The sequence below is a fragment of the Neoarius graeffei genome, chromosome 12, assembly GCF_027579695.1.
Source record: "Neoarius graeffei isolate fNeoGra1 chromosome 12, fNeoGra1.pri, whole genome shotgun sequence".
NCBI classification, from domain to species: Eukaryota; Metazoa; Chordata; class Actinopteri; order Siluriformes; family Ariidae; genus Neoarius; species Neoarius graeffei.
In genome coordinates this window covers 57,868,392-57,881,162 of record NC_083580.1, presented here as the reverse complement: position 1 = coordinate 57,881,162, position 12,771 = coordinate 57,868,392, and the positions used below count along the sequence as shown (strand labels likewise).

General features: G+C 38.1%; 1 protein-coding gene across 1 annotated transcript in view; it reads right to left on the bottom strand.

Annotated features, from left to right (window-relative positions):
- The window catches only part of arhgap42a (Rho GTPase activating protein 42a), a 111,021-nt gene that overhangs the window by 29,309 nt on the left and 68,941 nt on the right, over positions 1-12,771 (bottom strand). Inside the window, exons 7-11 of the mRNA XM_060936107.1 lie at positions 10,738-10,842; positions 9,421-9,550; positions 7,538-7,638; positions 7,333-7,442; positions 3,289-3,367 (exon numbers count right to left, since the gene is read on the bottom strand). Of these exons, the coding sequence (XP_060792090.1) occupies positions 3,289-3,367; positions 7,333-7,442; positions 7,538-7,638; positions 9,421-9,550; positions 10,738-10,842 (525 nt within the window). The remainder of the gene's footprint in view (positions 1-3,288; positions 3,368-7,332; positions 7,443-7,537; positions 7,639-9,420; positions 9,551-10,737; positions 10,843-12,771) is intronic.

The following is a 12,771-nucleotide window of genomic DNA, read 5'->3' as shown; positions in this document are numbered from 1 at the left end:
TCCTCATAAAAAGATAGAAAGATATTTGTATATTTCACCCTCCATGGTTCATAATATCATTAAATGATTCAAGGAATCTGGAGGAATTTCTGTGCATAAAGGGCAAGGGCACAAGCCTAAGCTGAACACCTGTGATCTCTGATCCCTCAGACGGCACTGCATCTTGAACCATTATTCATCTATAGCTGATAGGATTACTTTGGCAAACCTTTGTCAAACACTGGAGTTACATCCACAAATGGCAGTTAAAACTTTACTGTGCAAAAAGGAAATCTGTGTCCAGAAGTGCCGTCGACTTCTCTGGGCTCGGAGGCATCTGGGATGGACCATCACACAGTGGAAATGGGTATTGTGGTTAGATGAATCAGTATTCCAGGTTTTTTTTTTTTAAGAAATGGACGCCATGTGCTCCAGGCCAAAGACATAAAAGGACCATCCAGACTGTTACCAGCAACAAGTCGAAAAGCCAGGGTCTGTCATGGTATGGGGTTGTGTCAGTGCCTTTGGCAAAGGTAACATACACTTCTGTGATGGCAGCATTAATGCAGAAAAGTACATTGAAATTTTGGAGCAACATATGCTGCCTTCAAGACGACATGTTTTCCAGGGATATTTCAACAGGACAATGCAAAAACACATTCTGTACACATTACAAAGGCATGGCTGTGGATGAAGAGGGTGCCTGTCCCCTCTGTCCCCAATAGAGAATGTGTGGTGAATTTTGAAATGAAAAATATGACCATGACCCCACACTGTTGCACACCTTAAGACCTGTTTGCAGGAAGAATGGGACAAAATAACACCTGAAACACTTCATCACTTGGTGTCTTCAGTCCCTAAACATCTTTTAAGTGTTGTGAGAAGGAATGGCAACATTACAAAGTGGGAAATATTTTACCGTCCCAACTTTTTTGAATTGTGTTGCAAGCATCAAAACTGAAATATGTGTTTATTTTGAAAAAACAATAAAATGAATGAGTTAAAACATCAAATAATGTGCCATTGAATTGTTTTGAGTGCAATACAGGTCAAAGGTTATGTACAAATCATTGTTCTCAGTTTTAATTTCAATTTTAAAATACCGTCCCAACTTTTTCAGATTTGGGGTTGTATAATGCAAGCCTTCCTGGGTAAAACTGCCATTTTATAAACATAAACAGTCTATTTTACTAAACTTTCACTAGTTTAACAGATGCTGGTTACAAAGATAAATCATTGGGGGGGAAATCCACTGTACAATGACATTTTATAATTTCACAACAACAACAACAACAACAACAACAACAACAACAACAACAGTGCAGTCATTTGAACTGAAGCAACAAATATTTAAATATTATTTTAAGAATGCTTTAAAAATAGTCGCTTTTCTCATAATAATTTGTCCGAAATGCCCCAAACTACCAGTCATAACATATCTTTGTCTTGCAATTGATTCTAGCACATGAGAATTTTTATTGATAAGTTTAACTGGTTTACTCTTGATGTTCACCTGCAAGAGAAAATCTGAAATCTAGCAATTACTAAGACCTTAAATACAACAATTTAAAAGTACTTTGGTAGAAATCTATGTTGGAAATCTTGTTTAGTATAGTTTTCTTTATTTAACTGACATTCGGCAACTTTTTTGTAGCACTAATAGTAATTACACATTAGAAATTCTAGTAGTTATATACGTGCTGTATATGTTTATACTGAGTTACTGAAATTCTTCTGTCCTGCTTGTATTTCATCTTGGAAATGCAGTTTTGGGTTGCAGAAAAGTGGTTTGCAAACTGAACAGCCTTTTCTTATGTTACTGCCTCTCATGTATGCAGAGAATGACGTCTGTGTGAAAAAAGAGACAACGCTATATATGTCTATTTAAGTTTCAACAGAAACAGGAAGGAACTTCTCAAAAGCTCAGAAACCAATCACTCCAGACAAACCGGACTCTGGCTAATTGTCTTGAACCTTTTTATGAGTCTGTCCTAACAGTACCGGAAACCACAGAGACAAACTCCACCATAAAAACACATCTTAACACAATAAAGGATGACCTCACACTCCTGGTTTTACTTGCCCTGTAGGGAGTTTATTGAATGACTGAGAAAAGAGGGCTTTTTTTGTTTGTTTGTTTTTTTTTTTTTACATCAGATGTATTCTTCTGAATATGCCAAAAAGTTTTACATTTGACGATTTGAATCATGGAACTAAGTAACAAAGATAATAGTTCACGGTTGCTTTCATTACTTTGTAAGTAAGGAATAAACCACAAAAATTAATGCTGCTATGGGAAAATAATGAATAATGGATTCCAGAAGTGATTTATTCCTCTTATTCCACAACAGTTTGCAATCAATCAATCAATCAATCAATCAATCAATCAATCAATCAATCAATCAATCAATCAATCAATCAATCAATCATCTCATCTCATTATCTCTAGCCACCTTATCCTGTTCTACAGGGTTGCAGGCAAGCTGGAGTCTATCCCAGCTGCCTACGGGTGAAAGGCGGGGTACACCCTGGGCAAGTCGCCAGGTCATCACAGGGCTGACACATAGACACAGACAACCATTCACACTCACATTCACACCTACGGTCAATTTAGAGTCACCAGTTAACCTAACCTGCATGTCTTTGGACTGTGGGAGAAACTGGAGCACCCAGAGGAAACCCACGCAGACACGGGGAGAACATGCCAACTCCGCACAGAAAGGCCCACGCCGGCCGCGGGGCTTGAACCCGGACCTTCTTGCTGTGAGGCGACAGCGCTAACCACTGCACCACCGTGCCGCCATCAATCAATCAATCAATCAATCAATCAATCAATCAATCATAATAATTATTAATAAACAAATAAACAAATACTTAGTTAGTTAATTAATCATTTCTTTCATTTAACAAGTCAATACTTCATACATTTTATCAATTTATAGTTACAGTTAATGTTGTGCATATTCCTGCTATCATGTTAAAGCAGCTATAAATAGGCGTTCCTTCACTTTCTGTTGAAATTGACAAGTAGTTTTTGTTTTGTTTTTTAAAGGAACTTGTTACAAAGAAACCACAAAATGCAAAGTTCTGTCTGTCCTTAGACTTTTGAGTGGCAGAAATCTTAAAGAAAGAGCTTTATATCAGACCCATACAAAGCACTGACACTGGAGACTCCTTCTAAAAATGTTAGCTTCATCATATCATTGGTTATAAATTGTCCGTAAAAACTAGCTGTGATTCGAGCTACATGCATAAACATCATCCGTTCTACTGTATAGCATGGGATTGGTGGAATGGGTGTGTTCTTACTGGCTCTTTTCCATCCATGGCTTCCATCCACAGGCGTCTGTTGGATTCAGACAGAGCTTGCAGGGTGATGATGCCATGCCTGAGGAAGAGAATAATCAAATTTCAGAGGTTTGCTGCACAGCAACTGTCTGTTTTTAAACAGACTGTTTTTTAAAACTGTGAACAGCACAAAACCACACACACAAAAAAAGAACAAGCACAAAGAAAAAAAACCCAAACCAAAACAATTGCACTGTAATATTTGTAATGTTTTCGATGTGCCATTCCAAAATGCAGTCAACTCCGTATTATTGGCACCAATTATATTACAGAAACATTACACCCAATAACTCTACTCAAACAGCTGGAGCAAAATTTTGACAGAAAATACTTTTTTCAAAAACAGATGTGTCAAAATTATTGACACTCCTAAATAAGGTTACAGTTTACTTCATTCTTGGGGTGGTCATGTTGTAAAATCACCATAAAAACAAACTGTTTGAAAAGCAGCAGTCCAAAAACTGCAGTGCTGGAACTTTGCCAAGTGTTACCTGGTGCCGCAGAGTCACGGACAACTCCTAGCGACTATGGCTAACACCCTCCTCCAGCAAGCCTGATCCTGTACAGCAGAGATGAGATCCCTCAGGTCCATTGCCATGGCTGCTTTCACTTCATCCAGCCATCTGTTTCTGGGTCTGCCTCTCCTTCTTTTCCCTTCAATCATTCCCAACATCATGTCCTTTTCTAGAGATGTCGGCATACGCACCACATGACCAAAATATCTTAATTTTAGCTGAAGTGCTATGCCGTCTAAAGGAGTTTCTGCTACCATCCCAATCCTTCAAATCACAACTTTGTTTGTGATCTTGCTGGTCCAAGAAATTCTTAACAATCTTCGCCAACACCAGAGTTCTGCAGCCTGCAACCTCCTCCTGGCTTCTATAGTCATGATCCACGACTCAGCACCATATAACATGGTAGGTAGGACTATAGTTTTCATGAGTTGTATTTTCGTGGACAACTTAACATCTCTGTCTTTCCAGATTCTGGTCATTTTCTTCATCACGCTCTTGCCAATGGCAATCCTCCACAGGATTTCCATTTTGCAGTCTCCATCTCATGTGATGAAGGAGCCCAGGAAGCTGAAATGGTTGACTACTTCAAGTTCTTCATCACCTATTTTAATAGTGCTCAGCTGAGGACCCTCTTGCCAAGTGTTACAGGAACTGAATTCTGCGAAGTAACTGCATATTTTAGCCTAAAACTTGGTTGTCTCTGCCAGGAAGTTAATATTTCAATAAAAATAATGAACTCCAGTGTATCACAGAAAAGTCTGTGAGACACAAAGCCACTGGTTTGCAATGACCAGGTTAATCTCTTTGAACCTTGCTGAAACTCTGAATCAAAACTCTGAACTGAAACAAACCTAAGGGTGCTTTCACACCAGATATTTTTTTCTGCTGGTACAAAAAAAAAAAATACAGTTCACATAATGACAATATGTGGTTACAGTACAGCATACTTCTATCCAATACTGGCTAACTAACTAGCCTAGCTTGCTTTCAAAAGATTGGTTTATTTCGGGAGGTTGTTTGGTGAATATGGCAAAAATAGAGTGTTGTTCGGTGAATGTCCCAAAAATAGACATAATTTTTGTTATACTGCAGTGTTGTATTATTAGCAATGACATAGTTTTCATTCAACATGCAAATCTCCTTATATTGCTCACTAACAAGACAGAACTTTGTCTGCCATGTTTGTTTATCTTGCCAAATTCCTGTCAACTTGTATCCGCTTCCCATAAGACTACAAGCAGTATGTGTGAAGGTGGTTTAGAGAGGAAAAAAAACAGAGGAAAAAAAAAACCCACCAAGTGTGAAAACAGTCCATGAATACAATTGTACAATTGATGATTGTACAATGCAACTGGCTTAAAGTGTCTCCAACCTTGTGAGAAATTACAGGAAGTGATTGAGTGCTGTTATTTTAGACAAGGCCTGAACTGATATCACTTGAAATTTTGGTCTGTGTCCTGTGTGAGATAATTGCACTACCTGGAAACATTTTGTTCAGTTACCAAAATGGTGTGCTAACATAAAACCATGCAGTATCCTCATATACAACCCTGATTCCAAAAAAATTGGGATGCTGAGAAAAACATAAATAAAAACAGACAGCAATGATTTGCAAATACTTTTTGACCTATATTCAATTGAATACAATACAAAGACAAGCTATTTCATGATCAAACTGATAAACTTTATTGTTTTTGTAAATATACACTCATTCTGAATTTGATGCCAAAAACATGTGTTACTGTACATCACCTTTTCTTTTAACAACACTCAGTAAGCATTTGGGAACTGAGGACACTAACTGCTGAATTTTTGAATGTGAAATTCTTTCCCATTCTTGTTTGACATACAACTTCAGTTGCTCAACAGTCCAGGGTCTCTGTTGTTGTATTTTGTGCTTCATAATGCACTACACATTTTCAATGGCAGGCAAGCAGGTCAGTTTAGCACCTGCACTCTTTTACTAAAAAGCCACGCTGTTGTTACATGTACACAGTGTGACTTGGCATTGTCTTGTTGGAATAAGCAAGGATATTCCTGAAAAAGACGTCATCTGGATGGCAGGTCATGTTGCTCCAAAGCCTGTATGTAGCTTTCAGCATTAATGATGCTTCCATGGGCACTAATGCACCCCTATACCATCACAGATGCTTTTGAACTTTGTGCTGGTAACAATCTGGATGGTCCTTTTCCTTCTTAGCCCAGAGGACACAACATCCATGGTTTCCAAAAACAATTCAAAATGTGGACTTGTCAGACCACAGCACACTTTTCCACTTTCAGGCCCAAAGAATTCGGCAGTATTTCTGGACATTGCTGATATATGGCTTTTGCTTTGCCTGGTAGATGCAGTGATGTTTACAGACAACGGTTTTCCAAAATGTTCCCATGTAGTAATATCCTTCATACAATTACACAGTAATGCAGTACTGCCTCAAAGGTCATGGGTGTTCAATGTTGGTTTTTGGCCTTGCTCCTTATGTGCAGAGATTTCTCTGGATTCTCTGAATCTTTTGATGATATTATGGATTGTTGATGATGAAATCCCTAAAGTCTAAGAAACTGTACATTGAGAAACATTATTGTTGGACTGTTTGCTCATGCAGTTTTTCACCAAAAAAAAAACAAGCCTTGCCGAATCCTTGCTTGTGAACAACCGATCCTTTCCAATTATGTTCCAAACAGGTGTTTTTTGAGCATTCCACAACTTTCCCCATCTTTTGTTGCCCTTGTCCCAACTTTTTTGGAATGTGTTCCAGGCATCAAATTCAGAATGAGTGTATATTTACAAAAACAATAATGTTTATCAGTTTGAACATTAAATATTCTGTCTTTTTATTGTATTCAACTGAATATAAGTCAGGAAGAATTTGCAAGTCATTGCATGTTTTTATTCACGTTTTACACAGCGTCCCAACATTTTTGGAATCGGGGTTGTATTAAAAGTCAAAATATCACTTTTTTGCATTTTTGCGTTTCCTATATCCAATTTGCTCATTGTCATGAAGGGTGCCAATAATTCTGGAGTTGACAATGCATATTTAGTAGTAAGTAGCATGTGATAAGTTGCAAAAATAAGATGTAAAGGCTAAGCACAGCATGTGAAAGGAGCTGTAAGTAGCTGGTAGCATGTGGTAGCACGCGTGCAATCACAACACAAAGCAGGAAAAATCTGACATACCGGTGGACTTTATAGAAACATTGAAGAGAACTGAACAGAATCCCTTGACAAGTGTTATTTCTTCAGTTATGAAGAGCAAGAAGAAAGGAAGTAGAGAAAAGAATGTTGAATGGAGTCCCTGAGAGACTTCTGAAGTTGCCAAGAAAAATATTAAAGTGGAAAATGCAATATTTTTCTTTTTTAAATTCTCTACCACACCCTCTAAAGTCAAACGTCATAATGTCCTTACTGACCTCGCAAAAGCCTGGAAGGAATTGAGGGAGAAAAAATGTGCTATAATATGCAGAAGTGCAGAAACTGAAAACAAACCTTTCTACCACTTCAATATCGAAGCAGAATCGCTTGTCGATGGAGTCTGTCCTTCTCCTTATGCACGACTTGAGCTTGTACATTTCAGGTGGACTCAGAATCAGTCCATTCTTCATAAAAAAAAAACCCCACAGAGAACCACTTATTCAGCATAGTAAAGTGTTATGCAAATCTGTAATATAATGTTATAAATCCAAAGTTCTACCTGCTTGCTTCCAGATTTGATTTCAGAGCTGCTCATGGTGAATAGCTTCGTCTCTTTGTCATATGTGCAGTAGTGTCGGCTCCACGTGAATCCCAGAGGACCTTTAACACACAGGTTAAGGTCTTCAGCAAATATTTAACAATGATGTGCAATTATTTGCTTATATTAAAATATATTTTTTGCATTTCTTGAAGGAAATACTTAGTGGTTTTTTTCTTGCAAAGACAGAAAATGAGAAAGGAAGGAAGAAAGAAGATAATTCAAAAGAAAGAGAAGAGAGAGAGAGAGAGAGAGAGAGAGAGAGAGAGAGAACAAAAATACACACACAAAAGTTGTGGGAGTGCTCAGCTATGAAAGGGATATTTGTGAGTGTGGGGACATTTACTGTGGGGAAATCTGTATGAGGGCTTTTAGAGGTGAAGGGGCCTTTTGTGGATATGGGTGCATTTATCAGTGAGTGGGCATTTGTGGTTGCGGTACAATTAAAATTAAATTTGAGGGGGCATTTAAGGGTGTGGGGGCATTTATCTGTAGCAGCATTTAGCTATGGATGTATTTAAGGAAGTAGTGTGTAGGGATGGACAGAATGACAAAAATATATCACAATTGTCAAAATTTCTACGTTATGTATCAGAATATACATATTTGCTAACAATTTTCTACTTGCATTTAAAAAAAATATTTGATACATCTACAAAAATGGATTTATTTGCATTTTTAATTTTGAAACATTTTTAATTTAAAAATATTTAACACTGAAATGAGAAAAAACATAAAAAAATCTATAAAATGTATAACATTTTACACTTGTTAAGATTAAGCATAAAATTGTTCAAATTAGCGGCTTCCAGGCAATTTGCAACCATAAAAAAAAAGCATGATCTCTATGATATCTCAGAAAAGTGTATTGTGACATCACTGCAAAAAATAAAAATAAAAATGCTCTGTTTCTCAAAATCCAGTGAATGTGGATAAAATAAAACAAGTATTCCACTCAATCTCGTCATACATGGCTTATAGCCAACTCGGTGCTACGTGCCTCATCGGCTATCAGCTCATGTACGACTCGATTTCATGGAATAACTGATAAATATGCCTACTGAATATACAGTTTTATACTGATTATACAGGGGTTTGATTATACATGGAACGATATTTATGTGTATTGACAATTTGTAATTTTTGGATCCGGACCGTTATCAAACTTCACATTTTTCCTTCTAGTATCAATAGAAAGCCACTCACCAACTTCTAGTGAAATCCGACCAATACTTACCCTATTACAGTTTTCTGGATCCAGGATCCAGAAGAAGATAAGGATCACTTCCAAAAGTTAACCGATTCTAAGCTGGGTTAGGACAAAGCTAGATACCAAATTTCATCAAAATCCATCCACTACTTTTTGAGTTATCTTGATCTAAAATCTGGATCCTGATCAAGATCAATATCAAAATCAAATCACTTGAACCTAGGGTAATACTAAAGCTGTACACTAAATTTCATCAAAATCCATTCACCACTTTTTGAGTTATGGTGGGAACAGACAAAAAAAAAATCCTGGATCCACATACATATCCACATTTACATAAAAATCTAGTCAATTGTTCCTTGGCCCATGGCTCACCTTTCCTCAAAATTTCATCAAAATCCGTTCACTACCTTTTGAGTTACGTTGGGAAAAGACAAATAAATGGAGGTGAAAACATAACCTCCTCCAACAAAGTTGGCAGAGGTAATTAAACACAAAGAAGTGTATAACAACAACAATAATAATAATAATAATAATAATAATAATAATAATAATAATAATAATAATTATTATTATTACTATACTGAGACCTCAGCGTTCCCACAGTTGTAATTTGTGATGAGAGAGTACCCACGTTTTTCCTGTACATAAAGAAAGCCCTCCATAGTCCACTGTCCTGGAGCTTTGAAGTCCTGCTCTGCTGACCTTATCCTTCGCATCAGATTTTCCACTTCCTGTCTGGTGCTCTCAAAATTATTCCTCGTCTTCAAAGAACAACAATAACAACAACAATGAATTGCTGTTTCAGGAAGTGCACAGAAACATTAGTGATGAAGTTTTGGATGCAATTAGAAGAAGCTAAAATCCTAAAATCATATTTGCTACATACATGCTGCCTATCACCAGATCAGCCAAATGGATAATGAATGTCCACTCTATTTTAATAAATAACATCGTGGAATTTTTTTTTTTAAACAGATAAACAATTTAAAATGTCCAGAACCAACAGTGACCATTTCAGGTGTAAGGAGAGCAGGGGATAATATTATTATCAGCTATTCTGTGGGAACTTTTTTTTTTTTGCAGCAACAATCATGAAAATTCAATTGGATGGTGGATCTTAAGTGATTGTGTAGTAATATACAGTAAAGTGTAAAAACAATTCCCATATACTTTCTGTACAATCTGGTTATAAATCAGTCGTCTAATGTCCACAGGGCTGTAGAGTTTTTCTCTCAAATCGTTTGAAGGCATCTACAGTGACCGATGCACGGAAGCGCCAAAGAGCACTATTTAATCTCGTTCTAATTATCATTACCATTAACAGTGGGCCTATATAATCTTTTTAGGTCAACATGGTCATTTTTTTCTCTTTTGGTTGAAAACTGGAATTTCAGTTTTTCTGCTAAGAGAGCAAGATAGGAGCAGGTGAGATTTCCAGGTGATGTCAGTTTTTATCAGAGTTCAAAATGTTAGTGCAAATCATTCTTGAGTCACATGTGCGCATCTCCCATTTTATTAGGGACAATTCTTTGGACATCCTTTTGATTATAATTCATATTAGCGTACTCCAAAGATAAGTTGCAGAGCTTCTAAGGAAGCCATGGCCTAATGGTTAGAGAAGCAGCTTTGGGACCAAAAGGTTTCTGGTTTGGTTCCCTGGAACAGCAGGAATGGCTGAAGTGCCCTTGAGCAAGGCACATAAGCCCCAACTGCTCCCCAGGTTGCTCTGGGTATGTTGTACGTAGTGCTGCATAAGAGTGTCTGCTAAATGCCAGTAATGTAAACAAAATGAGAAAAAGTTGGCAGGTCTGGTAGTAAACATTACTAGATATTTTTGCATTATAATACCATGACTAAATCGTTATATTGCACAGGCCTAGTACACAGTATGCCTTAACCTTTAATTTACTGCATTATGTGCAGCAGGATGTGTAACATGGACTCTTACATTCTGTAGGTTGAACTGAAGTTGCTGTTTATATGGTTCAAATTCATGTGCCAGCTCATAACCCTCATGGTAAAATGTGAACAGTCCTTGGAGAAAAGCCAGGAGCTGAGAGAGAGAGAGAGAGAGAGACTCTTTGTATAATAAAAGGGATACAACAAATATATAGGTTTAAAATGAAACTATATTTTCATCTGCAAAACTGCAAAGTTAAGGAAGCAGAACTTAAAGGACATGGTACAAAATGTAACTAGTGAAACAAATTAGTCTTATGTCAGAAAAATGCCAAATGATTCAACTTGTCCAAGATGGCTGTGCCCATAACCTTATTGTGTTCGTGGCAATGTTGTGTTCATGTTTATAGAATATAGTCAGTCAGTTAACTGAGATTGATTTAATTTATTTGTTGCCAGAGATGTGCACAGGTACTGGCACCCAGTGGCGGCTCCTGAATTTTTTTCAGGGGGGGGCAATTTTCCCCCGTTATGTCTACACGGACCATAAATGTCCACAGGACTGAAGTAAATTGACCTAGGTAGCAAGTCAACGGTTCTACAGAATGTTCTGTAAATAGATTTTGTACTTCAAACTCCATGACCAGCAAGAATTTTACAGACTGTGCAACTTAAGGACAAACAGGAAAGTGCACTTACTGTAACAAAACATTGTAAATAGTTGGCTAACATAACAATAGCAGTTGAATAAATAGATGAGTGGATCTTTAGATCTTGCAATTACTGGTATTTACCAAGGATATTACCAAAGTGCTAACTCTCAGAGCAAAGTGTGGCAAATATAAAAATGCACATTGAAAACATCAAAAGTGAATGGATTCTGTGACTGTGTGTGTGTGTGTGTGTGTGTGTGTGTGTGTGTGTGTGTGTGTGTGTGAGAGTCACGAAGTCAACCAAACCCAGAAAAACACCACGGTGACTGGAGTCCTCAGTTTCGTCTTTGCCTCGTAGAGCTAACTTGAACACTCCACAAAATTTCACGCATTGGGTGAGCCGGTTTAATATGTGCCTGTTCTTGCTCACCTCATCGTTGTGGTGGTGAACTGCTAGCCTGTAGCCCTCATCCGGTTGTGTAGCGATGTTCACTCTCCCAAAAGCCGAAAATTTCAGGCAGCTGCCCATGTGAATCTTTGATGACTCATGTTTTTTTATTTTCTCAGACAAATGATGCATGTCCGAAACTCGAGTGACCGTCCAAGCAGTGTTGTCCGTGGAGCCACCTCCAGGGTGGAAAAGTAAGCAGGGGGAGCAGAAAACCGCTGAGGCGTCCTCACAGCCAGCTCGCCAGGATTTGCGCTGGGACCATGCTGAAGTAAAACCTCAAGTATATGATTTCCCCCCTTGTCGAAATTTGTTTTATGTTTAGATTTGGTCGAGGGGGGTCCAGCTTGTTTTGTTGCCAATTTAGCTCGATTTGATCGCTGACTAAATGGAACTTCTTTTAAGGACCGCACTGAATTGCTTTCCGCATCCATCTCACCTCAGAAACTGAGCGGATCGAACGCAACTTTTCCGCGCTTCGCAGTGACGTAAGCACGTTAGGGCAAGCCCCCCCGGAACCCATAGAGATTGCATTGAAGTGTCAGTCAGGAGAAAAAAATATATATTAACATGGGACTCTATCAGTGAACTCTTGGGCAATTTTCAGCGTGACTGAAATCGCCCCAAAAGGGGCGGTACTCTAGAAGCAAGACCACCCTGATTGGACAATGATACCCAGAGACAGATTAAAATGGCCTCGAGCAGCGCTGGTGAAAGTTTGTTTTAAAAAAAGAAAAAAAACTTTTTTTTCGTTTTGGCAGTGCGTCGCCCAATCGCCCTTATGCACCAGCCGCCCTTGCTGGCACCTGAAAGGACATCTGTAGGTGGGACAAAGAGAGAGTGCACATTTCCAATATTGTCCAGTAAAACTCCACTCCAAGATATATTTTACTCCTTTTAGGACTTTTTTTTTTACTCTGTTGTCTCTCAAGTTTGGCCATTTGCCATTTCCTACCCACTAGCCAGCTCTCCCCTGTCACAA